Consider the following 16957-nt stretch of genomic DNA (forward strand, 5'->3'; position numbering starts at 1 on the left):
GTCCCACATCCAGTCTCCAGTGCGGGCGTTGGCCACTCTCCTTGCTCACTTGTAGGTCAACCCAGTGCGGGGCATGATCCGAGATTGTGATTGCTGAGTACTCAGTGTCCACTACCCCCATCAGTAAAGCCTTGTTCAGGATAAAAAAGTCAATCCAGGAGTACATGTGCGAGTAGAAGGAAAACTCCTTCACTCTCGGCCACCCAAATCTCCATGGGTCCACCCCCCCCCCCCCCCCCCCCCCCCCAACCCCCCCCCACCCCCTTCGGCTCCACAAACCCCTTTAGCTCCTTTGCCATTGCTGGCACCCTACCTGTCCTTGAGCTAGATCGGTCGAGCCCTGGGTTAATGACCATAACTAGTTTACGTGAATTCACGTCCGGGATCTTCCCCAACATCCTCTTTATGAACGCCACATCATCCCAATTCGGTGCATACACATTCATGAGTACCACCGGCAGCCCCTCCAGCTTTCCACTGACCATTATGTACCAGCCCCCCATGTCCGCAACTATTCTTCCCACTTCAAATGACACTCGCTTATTAATCAGGATCACGACCCCTCTAGTCTTAGAGTCCAGCCACAAGTGGAAAACCTGTCCGACCCATCCCTTCCTTAGTCTGACCTGGTCAGTTACTCTAAGGTGCGTCTCCTGCAACATTGCCACATCCGCCTTCAGTCCCCTCAAATGCTCGAACACGATTGCCCTCTTAACCGGCCCATTTAGCCCTCTTAAATTCCATGTGATCAGCCTGTATGGGGGGCTTCTCGCCACTCCTCCCCTCCGCCAATCAGCCATCCCCTTTCTTGGGCCAGTCTCCAGCCTGCGCCCCACGCATCCTCAGCCCCCCACCCCCAGGCAGCCTCCCTATTGTCCCACAGCAAAAGTCCCTCCCCCGTCAGCAGAACATTTACCCCCCACCCCCTCTTGTAACAGCACTATACACACAGCCCCCTCCAACAAACATACCATCTGCTCACCCCCCACTACGCTTCCGTGAGCTAGCCCGTCCAGCTAGCTTGGTGGACCCCGCCCATGGCGCCAGACATTTTCACACCTATTGTTCCCTCCTCCCCTGCTCAGACACACATATTCAAACGTAAACAATCCCAACCCAATTGTCCAAAAGAGACATGCAAATAAAATCAAAAAGATCAAATATCAAACATCTAACATTCACACCTCCATCCCCAGCAATGCAAATGCAAATTTTAACTCAAGCTGCTCATCCGCAGATCCCAGCAAAAGGCATTACAAGTAGCATCCAAAGACAAAAACCTTTCTTTTTTTTAAGAAAAAAATAATTGCAGAGAATAGAACAAAAAAAACACATAAGCACTGCAGCAAAGTTCAGTCCAAACCCCTCAGTCCAATACCAGCCCTTTCCTTCTCGCGAAGTCCATTGCTTCCTTGAACGACTCAAAATAGAAATGTTGCTCTTCATGCGTAACCCAAAGATGGGCTGGGTGCAGTAGTCCAAACTTTACCTTCTTCTTAAAAAGGGTAGATGTTATCTGGTGAAACCCTGCTCTTCTCCTAGCCACGTCTGCGCTCAGATCCTGATATATACACAGGACGCTGTTCTTCCATTTGCAGCTCTACATCTGCCTGGCCCACCGTAGAATGCACTCCTTGTCCAAGTACCTGTGGAATCTCACCACCATTGCTCTTGGGGGGGGGTCACCCACACGCGGCATCCTCGCTAGCGCTCTGTGCGCCCTGTCCACCTCCAAGGGTCGGGAGAACGTCCCCTCCCCCAGTAATTTCTCAAACATACCCGCTATGTATGCCCCTGTGTCCGTTCCTTAGGATCCCTCCAGGAGACCCACGATTCTCAGGTTCTGCCGGCGGGACCTGTTCTCTAGATCCTCCACCTTCTCCTGGAGCCTTTTCTGTTGGTCTCTCAACCTTCCCACCTCCAACTCCACTGCAGCTTGGTGCTCCTCCTGCTCAGTCAGTGCCTTCTCCACTTTCTGGATCGCCCGATCTTGAGCATCCAGTCTGAGTTCCAGTCGCACAATTGTCTCCTTAATTGGGTCCAAGCATTCCTGTTTCTGCTTGGCGAAGCCCTCCTGTATAAACTGCATCAACTGCTCCATCGATCGCTGGGTCGTCAAGGCAGAACTCCGGTCCTCCGCCATGCTTTCCCCCGTTCCAGCCTCAGCCCAAGCCTTCTCCGTTCACCTATTCCTTTCCTTTGTGAGCACTCTTGGTCCACTTCTCCATGCACTGATGTAGGATTCCTCTTCACAGTTGCGTCCAACATCAATTTTCCACTTCAGATCCGACAAAAAATCGGGGGGAAAGGTCAAAAGTTCCGACCCAAGCGGGATCCACCAAATGTGCGCCCTACTGCTTCATAGCCGCCAACAGAAGTTCTGTCCAACCTATCTTTATAAGGCTTGTTCCAGCTATCAATCTCGACTGACTCTCCCTCTTGCTGTTTTCAATCTGCCGACAGACTATCCCTTGCCCTATTTCAGATTGGCAACTGTTTTCCCTCTCATGCTGTCTTTGATCCCCTGGTTGTCCCTCTACTCGCACTGATTTCAGACTCAAAACTTTCTCCCCACTGACACTGTTTTCGATCTCTCAACTGCCTTCTTCTCCTGCTGTTTTCATTCATGAACATAGAATATACAGTGCAGAAGGAGGCCATTCGGCCATCGAGTCTGCACCAACCCACTTAAACCCTCACTTCCACCCTATCCCCGTAACACAATAATCCCTCCTAACATTTTTGTCACTAAGGGCAATTGATCATGGCCAATCCACCTATCCTGCACGTCTTTGGACTGTGGGAGGAAACCATCCAGCCTGCCCAGTACAAACTGAGGGTTATTATAAATCGGGGTCCAAACCGATGCTCCCTCCACTCTCTTATATCTCCTCCACTGCCCCCAGATTCTCAGAACCACCACCACTACCGGACTTGTGGAGTACCGGGCCGGCAAGAATGGAAGAGGTGCCGTTATCTGTGCTCCCAAACTTGTGTCTTTACATGACGCCGCCTCCATTCACTCCCACACCGATCCCTCCCCCACTACCCACTTCTTAATCATGGCTATATTAGACGCCCAGTAGTAATTACAAAAGTTCGGCAGCGCCAACCCACGCCCCCCCCCCCCCCCCCCCCCCCACGACTGCGCTCCAGCAACACATCCTTCACTCGCGGGATTTTACCCGCCCACACAAAGCCCAAAATAACTCTCGTTAGTTTCAATCTCCCTACTGTTTCAATCTCCACTCGCGCTATGTTCAGACTGCACTGTAGCTCCCTTGCTGTTTTCAGACTGCCAACTGTTTCTCCACTTGTGCAGCTTTCAATCTCCCGACTGTATCTCCATCTACGCTGTTTTCAGATTGCTGTCTCTCCACTCATGTACTCTTCAATCTCACGACAGCTCCTTCACTCGCGCTGTTTTCAAACTCTTGATTGCCTCTCCACTTGCCTCATTTTCAATCTCTCAATTGCCTCTCCAAGTTCCCTGTTTTCTTTTTAAAAATAAATTTAGAGTACCCAATTCATTTTTTCCAATTAAGAGGCAATTTAGCATGGCCAATCGACCTACCCTGCACATCTTTGGGTTGTGGGGGCGAAACCCACGCAAACACAGGGACAATGTGCAAACTCCACACGGACAGTGACCCGGGGTCGGGATCGAACCTGGGACCTCGGCACCGTGAGGCAACAGTGCTAACCACTGCGCCACCCTGAGTTCCCTGTTTTCAATACTGCCTCTCCAATTGTCTTGTTTTTGATCTCCCAACTCCCTCTCCACTCATGCTGTCAATCTCCTGACTGCCTTTCCACTTACCTTGTTTTAACTCTCCCGACTGCCTCTCCTCTTGCACTATTTTTTATTTCCCACTTGGCTCTCCTCTCTCTGAGACTGCCGAATGTTTCTATGCTCGCGTTGTTTTCAGGCTGCCGTCTGTCCCCCCAATTGCGCTGGATTCAATCTCTCGCCTGTCTCTCCACTCACGCTGTATTCAGACTATCGACTGCCCCTCCACTCGCTGCTTTCAAAGAGCCGATTGTTTCTCACTTGCGCTGTTTTCAGATTGCGCTTGCTCTCCACTCACACTGTCTTCAACCTAACGACTGTCTCTAACTCACGCTGTTTGCAGATTGCCCATTGTCTCTTTACTCGCGTTGCTTTCAATTTCCGAAATGCCTCACCACTCCCTGTTTCCAAATTAATTAAATGAAATCTGCAATAAAAAGCTAATATCAATAACAGTGACCATGAACTTATCGGATTTTCATTAAAGCCCATCTGGTTCATTGATGTCCCTTGGAGAAGTAAATCTGTGACGTTATCCATTCTAGCCTACATGTGACTCTAGACCCATAGCAATGTGGTTGACTCTTAACTGCCCTCTGAAATGGCCTCGCTAGTCATTCAGTTGTACTGAAGGTATCAGCTATGCAATAAATTACATCCTTACCATCATCATTCATATCGCAATGAAAAAACATCTCTCCATGGCCTTGGCTCCTCCCTATCTCTTTAATTTTCTACATTTACAGCATAATTACACTTCAAAATACTTAATTGGCTATAAAGAGCTTTGAGCGATCAGGTGGCTGTGAAAAGTGTTTTTAGAAATACAAGTCCTTCTTCGTCTCTCCTTTATTTCATCCCACCATCCAACTCCTGATTATGGCATTTTGGCAGCCCTGTTTCAAACACTCCATTCTTTTCTGTCTCTAAGCTTTGTTCTCTTTTATAACCTTCCTTCAAACCAACCTCTCCGACCAAAGTTTTGTCACCCTTCCCCAAATCTCTTTCATAGGCTAAGCTTCCATCTTTATCATTGTATTCCTGTGAGGTACTTTGGGATATCCAGTACTGGATGATCAGAAATTGCCTCCAATTAAATAAATACTGAAGCCATTTCTTTTGGTCCTCCACATAAACTCCATTCCCGAGCTACTGACTCCATCCCTCTTCGTAGAAACTGAGATTAAGCCAGTTTATTCACAACCTTGGAGTCACATTTCACCCTGAGGTGAGCGTCTCACCTCATTAATGCCATCTCTACGACTGCCTATTTCCACCTTCATAAAATTGCTTGACTTCACCCCAGTCTCAACTCATCTACTGCTGAAACCCTCATTCATGCCTTTGTTACCTCCAGATGTGACTATTCCAGCACACTCCTGGCTGGTCTCCCATATTCTACTCTCTGTAAACATGGGGAACATCCAAAAACTCTGCTGCCCATGTTTTAACTGACAAGTGCTGTTCCCCTATCAACCCCAAGCTCGCTGAGCAACATTAGCTCCTGGTCAAGCAAGTCTTGATTTTAAAATTATCATTTGTATTTTCAAATCCTGCTCCCTCCCTATCGCTCTCATCTCCTCCAATGCAACAGCACTCCCACGATATATGCACTTCTCTAATTGTGGTCTCCTGTGTATTCACACTCATAATCACTCCACCATTGGTGGCCATGCCTTCTGTTGCCTAGACCCCAAGCTCTGGAGTTCTCTCCATACACCTCTCCGCCTCTCTACTTTGCGTGCTTCCTTGAAGGGAGCTCTGAAAACTTTCCTCTTTGACCAAGTCCTTGGTCATCTGACCTAATATCTGCTTACGAGACTCAGTGTCATACATTGTTTTGTAATGTTCCTGTGAAGCCCCTTGGGATGTTGCATTATGTTAAATGCACAATATATCATTTGTTGTTGTAGACTATAAATATAGTTTTTTGTTGTTTTCTATATTAAAGGTGCTAAAGGCAAGTTGCTGCAGTTTAGGGCATGAGTGGATTGAGTGGCTATTTGGTAATATTGTCTTTTGAAAGCTACAGAAAGGAGACCAAAAAATAAGTCACATTTTAAAAGATATCTGTCCTGTCGCGACTTTACACTGCTCAAAACCGTATAGAAATGTGGGGAAGACTCAAGCTCTTATGACAGTTCCCACTCTGCACTCGACTCACATTTTATATCTGTAATTTTTAGACGCAAGAAGAATTCTTCATATGTAAACGGGCAACCAAAAGTATCCATTGAAGCTCAAGTGTGGAGCGATAATCAGACACAGAACAACAGTTCACCATGAGGAGACATGGAGCAAGAACCCCATGAAACATACTGTGAGATTGCATCCTCCAACGTCAAGCAAGTAAACTAATTGAATAAACATTCCGGTCAAGGAAGTGGGATCAGAATTTTTTTTCGATAGAATTACATGGAATGTAAAGGAACAAAATGTAACAGACATTGAATGTAAAGCACAGAAACAGGTCATTCAGCCTAACTAGTCTGTGCTGGTGTTTATGCTCTATGTTAGCCTCCTTCCACGTCGTTATCTAACCCTATCAGCATATCCTTCTATTAACGTTGCTTGATTGTCCAGCTATAATGCCAACATTAATAGATATTTGTACACAGCAGTTTTCTACATGCTCATGACTTGAAAGATGAATGATCAGAGAAAGTAAACTGTCACACCAGAGATCTGAATCAACACTTACTTTCACAGAACCTAACATTACTAATAGAAACATGGCTTATGCTTTAACATTATGAATCTCCAAGTCATTTTGATCACTCTGCTGCATTTATCGCTTTGGATATTTGAACTGTTTAGGTGAAGATTACAAGACATGCCTGGCTCAGGGTTTCCTTGATGATTTTCTTGCCTTTTCCAAGAGAACACAAAGTGAGGGGAGAGTAGGGAAGACTGGGGGAGAATGAAGGGAGAATGGTTGTGGAGAGTAGCCCATCCCAAGGTCCAAACTTGATGCGCTATAACACTGTGTCATGGATGATTAGTCTCTGCCCATCTATCCTCACACAGTTACTGGTCCTCTGAGCTGTGAGACAAGAGCTATTATCTCCACACCCACCTTTCGATTGGTTCAAGAGCAAATTTGGCTAGGAGATAGATCATTGGTCCATCATCTTTCTCAAGCAGTAACGTGTGTAACAAGATCTTAATTGAAGGGAGAAAATAGCATGCAAAATGTGGAGAATGGCAATCAATTAAAAATAATCACACCTAAAGTGAAGTGGGTTAAAGGACAGGAATAATTGGACCAATGTGCAGGTGTAAGCCAGTCCAAATAGACTGACATAATATATTTTTTATTATAAATGTCCACGTGGTGGGAGGAATCATTACAATTTGGAGTTTACAAAGGAACTTAATCATAAACATGGAAATGTATAAATTTAAAATGTTAATGGAGGTGTAGATGTCATGTTTTAATACATTTGAAGATGAATGTGATCTTGACTTTGATGAGAGCCTGCCATAAATCCACATGCAAGGTGAAAAATTGTCACAAACTGTTCTTCCTCAACTAATCCTCAATCCGCTTTTTTGTAAAATACATACATATTCATTGAATCCCGACAGTGCAGAAGAAGGCCATTCGGTCCACTGAGTCTGCACTGACCCTCCAAAAGGGCACCCGACCTAGGCCCGTTCCCCAGCCCTATCCACACAACCCCATAGCCTAACCACCTTTGGACATTAAGGGGCAATTTAGCATGGCCAACCCACTTAACCTGCACATCTTTGGACAGTGGGAGGAAACCAGAGCACTCAGAAGAAACCCTCACAGACATGGGGAGAATGTGCAGACTCCACACAGACAGATACCCAAGGCTGGAATTGAACAAGGGTCCCTTGTGTTGTAAGGCAGCAGTGCTAACCATTATGCCGCCCATTTGTTTCTGTTTTTTCCACATTTCGTTTCCCTTTAGTAAAACAACTCGGTTATATCACAACAAATTGTGGTTGGTTTCATTTTCTTTAGGCAATGTGTAATATAGTTTTGAATTTTAAAATCCAATTAAATAAAATGTAAACTTGTGCTGTGAAGAGTCAGCATCCTCAAGCTGGAATTACATTATGTAAGAATTTTCATTATCAAATGCTTGTTTTCAGATCAAACAATGTATTCGCAAAATCTGCCCAAATTGATAGCTCGGACTCTGTTCTTCTATTTCTAATTATTTGTATTTGTAATTCTGCTGAATTAAAAATAAACTATCAATTTGAATCTGATGCTGGTATGTTTATGTGATGAGTTGAGTTACAAACTTTCAAATACATCAATGAAAATCATTTTTAGAGTGAAATAAACTTACAAACTGGGAGAAGATGGTGGCACAATGTTAATAATAATAATCTTTGTCACAAATAAGCTAATGAAGCTACTATGAAAAACCTCTAGTTGCCACATTCGGGCGCCTGTTCGGATACACGGAGGGAGAATTCAGAATGTCCAAATTACCTAACATCACATCTTTCAGGACTTGTGGGAGGAAACCGGAGCACCCGGAGGAAACCCACACAGCCACAGGGCGAACGTGCAGACTCCACACAGACAGTGGCCCAAGCCGGGAATTGAACCTGGGACTCTGGAGCTGTGAAGCAACAGTACTACCCACTGTGCTACCGTGCTGCCCATGTCACTGGACACTGGACTAGTAATCCAGAGGCCCAAGCGAATGCTCTGCGGATATGGGTTCAAGTCCCACCATGGCAGCTCTGAGGTAACTTCAATTCCACATAAAGATAGTCTCACTAATGGTGACCATTACAGCTGTCATAGATTGTTGTGAAGACCGATCCAAGAAAGGAAATCTGCCATCTTTACCCAGTTTAGCCTATATGTGACTTCGAATCCATTCCAATAACGCGGTACAGTTGTTTTCTGAAATAATTATTCCGTGCCTAGGTCTTCTCAGGCTGCTGTTGAATTATACCCAGCTTTACTACCCATCATGCTGAGCTCACCCGGAGAGTTGGCAGGGAATGCATTCTACTGTTACCGGCTGCCCTGCAGTCATGTTATACTTTGCAGGGCAAGACTTTTACACCCCCATTTGGGGAGATATTAGTCAATCAGATGCTGCAGGGGTATGGTCTTGGGCAGGGGTGCTTCTATTGGGCACAGAGGAACGTCAATTAGGAGCTACCACTCCTTTTGCCCAACACCAACCTGTGCAGCTAAAGCTGCTAGGCTCTTCATTTGGCATAGGCCTACCCTTGCTGCAGGTAAAATAATGATGCAAATAGGTGGCCATTAATTGGCCACTTAAGGGCCTCAATAGGCCGGGTGGGTCCACTAAACATCTCTATTGTACCGTACCTCTCCCCAACCACCCTAAAATAGCACAGTTCGGAGGCAGGCAGTCGGAAGGCTACATGCTACATTTTACAAGGCTCCCTCCCAACCCCTCAAACCCGATGTCAGGGGACCCTAGAGTTCTGGGCCTTAAGTACCTCACACCACCCCTCGGCCCGGGTCTAACCATGCGTCTTCATAGATCATAGAATTTACAGTGCAGAAGGAGGCCATTCGACCCATCGAGTCTGCACCAGCTCCTGGAAAGAGCACCCTACCCAAGGTTAACACCTCCACCCTATCCCCATAGCCCAGCAACCCCACCCAACACTAAGGGCAATTTTGGACACTAAGGGCAATTTATCATGTCCAATCCACCTAACTTGCACATCTTTGGACTGTGGGAGGAAACCGGAGTACCCGGAGGTACCCACGCACACACGGGGATGATGTGCAGACTCCGCACAGACAGTGACCCAAGCCGGAATCAAACCTGGGACCCTGGAGCTGTGAAGCGATTGTGCTATCCACAATGCTACCGTGCTGCCCCTGTGTCTTGTGTCTTGCAGGAGCTGCTGGTGACGGGACGGGTGCTTCTGGTTTCCCCGCCCCAGCCACAACCCCCCGTGTGCCGACCAGCAACAAGTATACCGACATGGAGGGACCCACATGCCCGAAACCCAGGACTCCCCAGAGCTCAAGTCCGAGGATGACACCGATTTCCCATCACAGCTGTTTCCAACACCTTCTAGCATCCCAGAGATACGCACCTCGGTTGGGGACTTTAATGAAGAGGCTTCTGGGAAACTATCTGATGCTCACCACACACATGCTCTGGTACATCAAGTGAGGTAGGAACTCCCGAGGGGGAAGACAGTTGGAGGGCGGGCTGTCCCCAGGGAATAGCTGCCGTCCAGACTGGTTTCGGGCTTCTGGAATGGACAGTTCCATTGATCGTGGAGATGCAGTCGCAGAGCCAGGGTCTGCATTGGGGGTCGTTGGGGAGCATCCAGTACCTGCAGGCTCAGGTGAAGGAGTCCAGGCGTGTGCAGCAGCAGGTGGTGCCGCTGACCATGCATATTACCCAGGACAACACTGCACAGGTGACATCTGTGATGGAAGCCTGGGGTGGGGGGGGGGGGGGGGGGGGGATGGGGTGGCGAGGGCTTTGGCTATTGATCAGCATGTCCAAGGCCTGGGGCTGCCCTCTCACAGGCAGCCATGTGCCAGAGCCACCTGGACATTGCAGCGGCCCTCCTGAGTGTGGCCCAGTCACAGTGGGTCATGGCTGAGAGCATCGGTGGCATTGCCCAGGTGCTGGTCGACATGGCACAGACAAAGGAGCCTCAGCCTCCGTTTGCAACCCCGACCCATGGAGGAGCCCAGAGGCCATCAGGCACCCTGAGGGAGGAGGAGATGGGGCGCGTGCCAGTGACTCTTGCAGGGGAGGTGCCGGAAGATTACAGCACCTTGGAATCCCCACCCCACCCCACCCCATGTCCCTCGTGCATGTGGTGGGCAGCAGGCAGAACAGGGTGCACCACACCACATGCCATCTGGGACACCGGAGCTGCAGCTCGGCTAATCCAGGCCTGGTCGCTCCAGGAGATGGCCACCAGCAGGGACCCAGGTCACTGGGCAGGAATCACAGCAGGCCGTCTCCACTGCTGATGTACCTTCTGGGGATCCACCTAGACGTTGCATTAGGGCACACAAAGCCAGAAAGTTAGACAACAGTTATGTTGGTACAGGTGCAGGGTACAGTTTAATGAAAGGGGCTAGGGCACGACTATGTAAATATTTGTTCACATTAAACACCTGTTCATAATGTTCTAACCTGCCTCGGTACTCTGTCAGGAGGGTGTGAGGGGTAGGCTAGTCTGGGTTGGTGGCAGAGGTGGCATGGAGGGGGGTAATTGGCAGACGTTAGGGATGGGCTGGGCTCAGGGACCGCAGTTCAGCCAACGCTCACTGCTGCGGTAACCCCCTTCTCCACCTCTGCCACCCCAGGAATTCGATGGAATGGCCAGATCACATGCAGGGATCACCCAGGTGAATGATGCAAACTGCTACCATGGGCAGGAGTCAGACGTTGTCAAAAGATGTGGAGCACCAGAGCTCATCGCAGAGCAGTCATCATCGTCCTCTATCCCATGGACCAACCCAGGGCCCGCAGTACGACATGGGGTTGTAAGCAGGAGGGTTGTTGGTGAAGGGGTGGTGGGATGCGGTGTCTGTGCCCCTGGCCAGTCTCCCCCTACCCTGTACCTAGTCGGTGAACCTGGAGGCAATCAGAGCACCCCGTGTGTGTTGCCCCAGGCGCACAAGTTGTGTGGCCTCCCGTGCCTGACCGGGCCCCATGTCCTGCACATTTTCACCCTCGCTTGCATCCTCCTTGTCGGACAAGGCCTGCCATTCATTCTCCTCCTCCAGCACGTTGCTCCTCTGCAGCGTGATTTTGTGGAAATGCAGCAAGCCACATCATGCTGGAAGGCTCCTCCAGAGTGACGCAGGCACCTGAACCGCATCTTGTGGATTTCTAAGCACCGCACAATCATGCCCCTGCTCGCTTCATGGGCGTCTTTGTAGCAGGTCTCCACGTCTTTCTGTGGTCATCAGCCACGACTACAGAAGATAGCACCAGTCGCCCAGGAGCCAAACCCCAGCCCGGTTGGGGGGGGGGGGGGGGGGGGGGGGGGGGCGGCGGCGGCGGCGGCGGCGGCGGCTCGTAGACGTCGGGAATCGTCTTGTGTGCCAGGATGAAGGTGTCATGCACACAGCCGGGTATCGGGCACAAACGTGCATAATGCACAGCTGATGGTCACACACCAGATGCACGTTCATCGACTTTGTAAAGAGCGGCCTGTCATCTTTTTGGTTTATAAAGAGCGGCCTGTCATCTGCAGGTGCTTGTCAGGCGACATGCATCCGTCAATCACCCCCTGGACCAGGGGCATCTAGATGATGGCGGCGAACCCTGAAGCCCAGGCATCTTGGTGAGCTCAATCCCCATTGAAATGGATGTATTGTGCCAACTGGGAATATAGGGCTTCTGTTGTGGTGAAATGCCAGTGAATATGTTTGTACATAGTTAGTAATGCGACCTCCAACCAGCTGGTGGCACCAGAGATCAGTCACGTCACATGAGAAACCCTTCAGTTGGTAGTAAGGCGTACAACAGGACAATCTCACAGAGGGTAGTTCCAGGAGAGTTCACGGAACTCCAATAGTAACCCAGTCCGTATAATATTCTGTTTCTTATCTTTCCACGGGCTAAAACAACTGGCTTGTAATGGAAAACAATGCCAGCAGCGCGGGTTCAATTCCCACACCGGCCTCCCCGAACAGTCGCTGGAATGTGGTGACTAAGGGGTTTTCACAGTAACTTCATTGAAGCCTACTTGTGACAATAAGCGATTATTATTATTATTATTTAAGTCACCAGATGTTCTGTGTGCATCATTGCAATGGCAAAGTCACAGAACATTAACACTGCAATGAAGTTACAGCGGAAAGCCCCTAGTCGCTACATTCTGGCACCTGTTCGGGTACATAGAGGGTGAATTCAGAATGTCCAAATTACCTAATAGTACGTCTTTTGGGACTTGTGTGAGGAAACCAGAGCACCCGGAGGAAACCCACATAGACACGGGGAGAACGTGCAGACTCCACACAGACAATGGCCCAAGCTGGGAATCGAACAGGGATCCTGGCACTGTGAAGCCATAGTGCTAACCACTATGCTACCGTGCTGTTGATGTGGATGAATAGAACATTGTTCATCTCGACTGCTTTGCCTTTCGCTTTTCAATTTTGTAAGGAGTAATAGCGGTGTCAACTACTCTAAAAAAGGCAATGCTTCTTTGCATGCTTGTATCACAGTCTTTGCCCATTTTTTGAAATCTTCAGCTGATTTGATGAGATCAGCCATCATCCTGGTTGTAAAATGAACGTTCTTGGGTGCTTCTTCCTGCTCCTGTTTACTTTCATTTAATTTCATCTGTTCAACCAATTCTTCCACAGAGAGTGGAAGTTGATGAGATAGAAGCAACTCCTCTGCTTCATCACGTGGTCTGGTCTCCAAATCCCTCCCAACCTGTTTTGGCATGTCAACAATCCTGACCATTTCAGCATCCACAGTGAGGAACCCTGTGAAACCACTCGCAGCCTCATGCCAAACTTTTTTCCAGCCGGCATTTATTGTTGAAGTTCTAACTTCATCCAATGAGTCCTTAATTGTGTCTACCACTATGAGGATGTTGAATTGCTTCCAGCAATCGCAGAATGTGGTTGAAGGGTCTTCTTCCATAAGATGAAGGATGTGGCTGAAACTTGAACGGGTATAGTAATCCTTGACTGAAGCAATGACACCGCCGCCTCCTTCCCCCCCCCCCCCCCCCCAGTCCATTGGCTGGCTAAGTGTCGTATTTGGGTCTGAAAACAAAATGGCAACATCAGAATGGTTCTCTGCAAGAGAGTATGGATGCCCAGGTGCATTATCGAGGATTAGTAGGATCTTGAAAGACAGGGGCGTGATTCTCCGAAATGGAGAGAAACAGCCGACGCCGGAGTGAAACCGGCGTTGGAGGCCGCTCCTCGCCCCCATTCTCCCCCCCAGGGGGCTAGGAGCGGAGGCGCGTGAATCTCTAGCGCCCAGCCTTGACGCTTGCGTCAAAGCGGCGCGCCGGGAATGCGGCGCCGAAGTGACGTAAGCCGCACATGCGCAGGTTGGCCGGCTCCAACCCGCGCATGCGCGGTTGTCGTCTTCCCCTCCACTGCCCCGCAAGACATGGCAGCTTGATCTTGCGGGGCGGCGGAGGGAAAAGAGTGCGTTGTTTACAGACGCCGGCCCGACGATCGGTGGGCACCGATCGCGGGCCAAACATCTGATGAGCACGCCCGTGGTGCTCGATCCTCCCTCCGCCCCCCATAGGCCCCACACTTACCAGTGCGCGATGTTCACACCGGCAGAGACCAGGTGTGGTTGACGCCGGCGTGAACCGGTCGGGCTCGTCAGGCCGCTCGGCCCCTCCGGATCGGAGAATCGCCGGTCGCCGTGAGAAACACCATTTTGGGGGTGGGGGGGTGGGAGAATAGAGGGTGATGCCAGGGCGGCGTGTCGTGATTCGCCCGGCCCTCCCGCGATTCTCCCACCCGGCGTGGGGAGCGGAGAATCGCGCCCAGGTTCTTTTCCTTTTGATAAGTCCACACCTCTGGCAAAAAGCAATCCTTAAACCAGTCTTCAAATGGTCCTGCTATAACCTAGGCATTGCTATTAGCATTCCAAAAGGCTGACAGCTGAGATTCATTTTTTTCCTTTAAGTGTTTTCACACAGAAGAAGTGCCATTGTGTCCTTTGCTGCTCTATAAACCAGGACCTGTCCTTTTTTCTTTCGCTATATAGATCTGTGGTGCTATGTCTGTAGATAATATCACGTGTGCTCAGCAGTGTGACCTCCCACCAGCAGGTGGTGTCAGACATCAGTCAGGTGACATCCAGCCACCAGCAGAAGGCTGTAAGGCGTACATCAGGATAGTCACACATAAGGGTAGTTCCAGGAGAATCCAATGACAACTTATTACATTCTGATTGTTACCTTATCCCACATGTACATCAATAAAACATTGTTCTGGTTAAGTCACCAGCAGTTCTGTAGAATCACTGCAAGACAAGATCACAGAACACAACATGGTACCAGAAGTGCTGAACATTTGAGGGTAACATCAAAAAAGGCGACGTTGAAATCGGCTGAAGAACCGGCCCGATGAACTGGGACCATTGGTGACACACCGCAACAAATGATGTTGAAGCTAGAGATAGAAGGTTTGGGGCAGCACGGTGGCCTAGTGGTTAGCACAACCGCCTCACGGCGCTGAGGTCCCAGGTTCGAATCCCGGCCCTGGGTCACTGTCTGTGTGGAGTTTGCACATTCTCCCCGTGTCTGCGTGGGTTTCGCCCCCACAACCCAAAAAATGTGCAGAGTAGGTGGATTGGCCACACTAAATTGCCCCTTAATTGAAAAAATAATTAGGTAATCTAAATTTATTTTTAAAAAAAGAGATAGAAGGTTTAAAGGCATCCCACCAGCTTCAATTCTCGGGTAACTTTTTTTAAAATTGGCATGCTTTTAAGCAGCAATTCGGATTCTATATTGTAACCGTGGGCCTGCAGGCACAGCCTGACGAGAGGCTTATTGCATTGCTACTCATCGTAGCAGGTCCTAAAGCAACAGAACTATACCATACCTTTGTCTATGACAAGGAAGAGGAGAGCAAAAGCTACGATAAGGTGATAAAGCACTTTGATCAGTACGGCTCTCTGAAAAAAAACGAAGCATGTGAACATGACAAATTTAGAGCACGTACCCAGAAAGAAAGGCTTGAATCAGAAAGCCATATCAAGAGGTGTCATGTGAGTAGGTGGCTGAACAGCAAAACAGTACACTCACACTGAAACACTTTGGCGCCAAGATGGAAGAGGACGTCAGCGTCATCAGAACTGTGACGCAGGTCAATAAGAAATGTGGTCTCAGTGCTGGTGGCCATTTTAAGCGGCCAACAGGAGCCACCATCTTGTGCCAGAAATGTGGCAATTGACATGGCCCACGGCACTGTCCGGCCTTTGGAAAAGTATGTTCCAGGTGTGGCTGTGTTGGTCATTTTGCAAAACAGTGTTTTTCGCGTCCCGCAGTGGACCAAATCAGATCAGTCAACCCGGCTGATGAGATGTCTCCGGACGGCCAGTTCTTCATCAATTTCATTGCAACCAAGGACCAGAAGAGTTCGACACATAAGGATGAAGATATAATTTTGAAAAATAGCGAAGCTAGTAAGAGCAAAGCTGATGCCATCCAAAACGGATGGAAAACGTTGGTGTAGATGAATGACTCATTGGTACAATGCAACCTCTACATGCGAACGAGGGCCAACCTCCTCAGTCGGTCCGCTTTAAATAGGCTGAACATGCAAACGAAAGTCATTGATCAACCGGGACTGCCGATACACTATGGTATGAAAAAGATGGAGAAGTTCGGTGAATGTGAACTTCAGCTTAGCTTGCACGACACAATGTACATATTACCATTTTATATTGTGGACATGAAAATCGAGTCCAGCATAGGAGCGGATGCATGTGAATCTCTGAACCTAGTTGAGTGACAGTACGTTCCAGAGAGTGGGTGGCCAGCCGAGCTAAACAAATCCCAGCAAGACATGATAAAGTCAGTTGATGAGGATCTAGCAGAAGTCCAGGACGACAAATCAGATGAAGAGATGGAAGAGCCCAAAGAGCATTCCACACTTCTGGTTAACAGTCTTCAAGAAGGTGTATATACTCAATGGCATGATACAGGTTCATGATGAGCCCATATTAAAGCATCTGCAAGATGTGAATGTTAAATGTTCAGAGGGTGAACAGACAAAGAGTTTCACTCCTGAGTTTAAGTTTGAGCCTAATGAGTACTTTACAAATGAGGTGATTACGAAAGTATACTGGCTGGAATCGCAGCCTGACAAGCTTGGATCTTCATTCCTTTACAAACTAGAAATCATGGGGTAAACAGGCTGCCAGATCAACTGGAAAAAAGGAAAGAATGTCACGCTGAAAACAATTTTGAGGCTGTTTAGCACACTGGGCTAAATCGCTGGCTTTGAAAGCACCAAGGCAGGCCAGCAGCACGGTTCGATTCCCGTAACAGCCTCCCCGAACAGGCGCTGGAATGTGGCGACTAGGGGCTTTTCACAGTAACTTCATTTGAAGTCTACTCGTGACAATAAGCGATTTTCATTTCATTTTTCATTAAACCCAAGCCGAAGCACAACGGTCGAAGGACTCGCAAAACAGTTTTAAAACTGTACCA

The 16957-nt window shown here is 48.6% G+C and overlaps 1 protein-coding gene and 1 long non-coding RNA gene across 4 annotated transcripts in view; one reads left to right on the forward strand and one right to left on the reverse strand.

The window, feature by feature from the left end:
* LOC119971812 (lymphatic vessel endothelial hyaluronic acid receptor 1-like) overlaps positions 1-8032 on the forward strand; it is a 53300-nt gene extending 45268 nt beyond the window's left edge. For both annotated transcript variants that reach the window (XM_038807986.1, XM_038807987.1), the window contains one exon: positions 5977-8032. In XM_038807986.1, coding sequence (XP_038663914.1) covers positions 5977-6076 — 100 coding nt within the window. In that variant the 3' untranslated portion in view covers positions 6077-8032. The remainder of the gene's footprint in view (positions 1-5976) is intronic.
* Positions 1-16957, reverse strand: part of LOC119971814 — a 31556-nt gene that overhangs the window by 3060 nt on the left and 11539 nt on the right. The window lies entirely within an intron of this gene.

The sequence above is a fragment of the Scyliorhinus canicula genome, chromosome 9 (assembly GCF_902713615.1).
Source record: "Scyliorhinus canicula chromosome 9, sScyCan1.1, whole genome shotgun sequence".
Classification (NCBI taxonomy): Eukaryota; Metazoa; Chordata; class Chondrichthyes; order Carcharhiniformes; family Scyliorhinidae; genus Scyliorhinus; species Scyliorhinus canicula.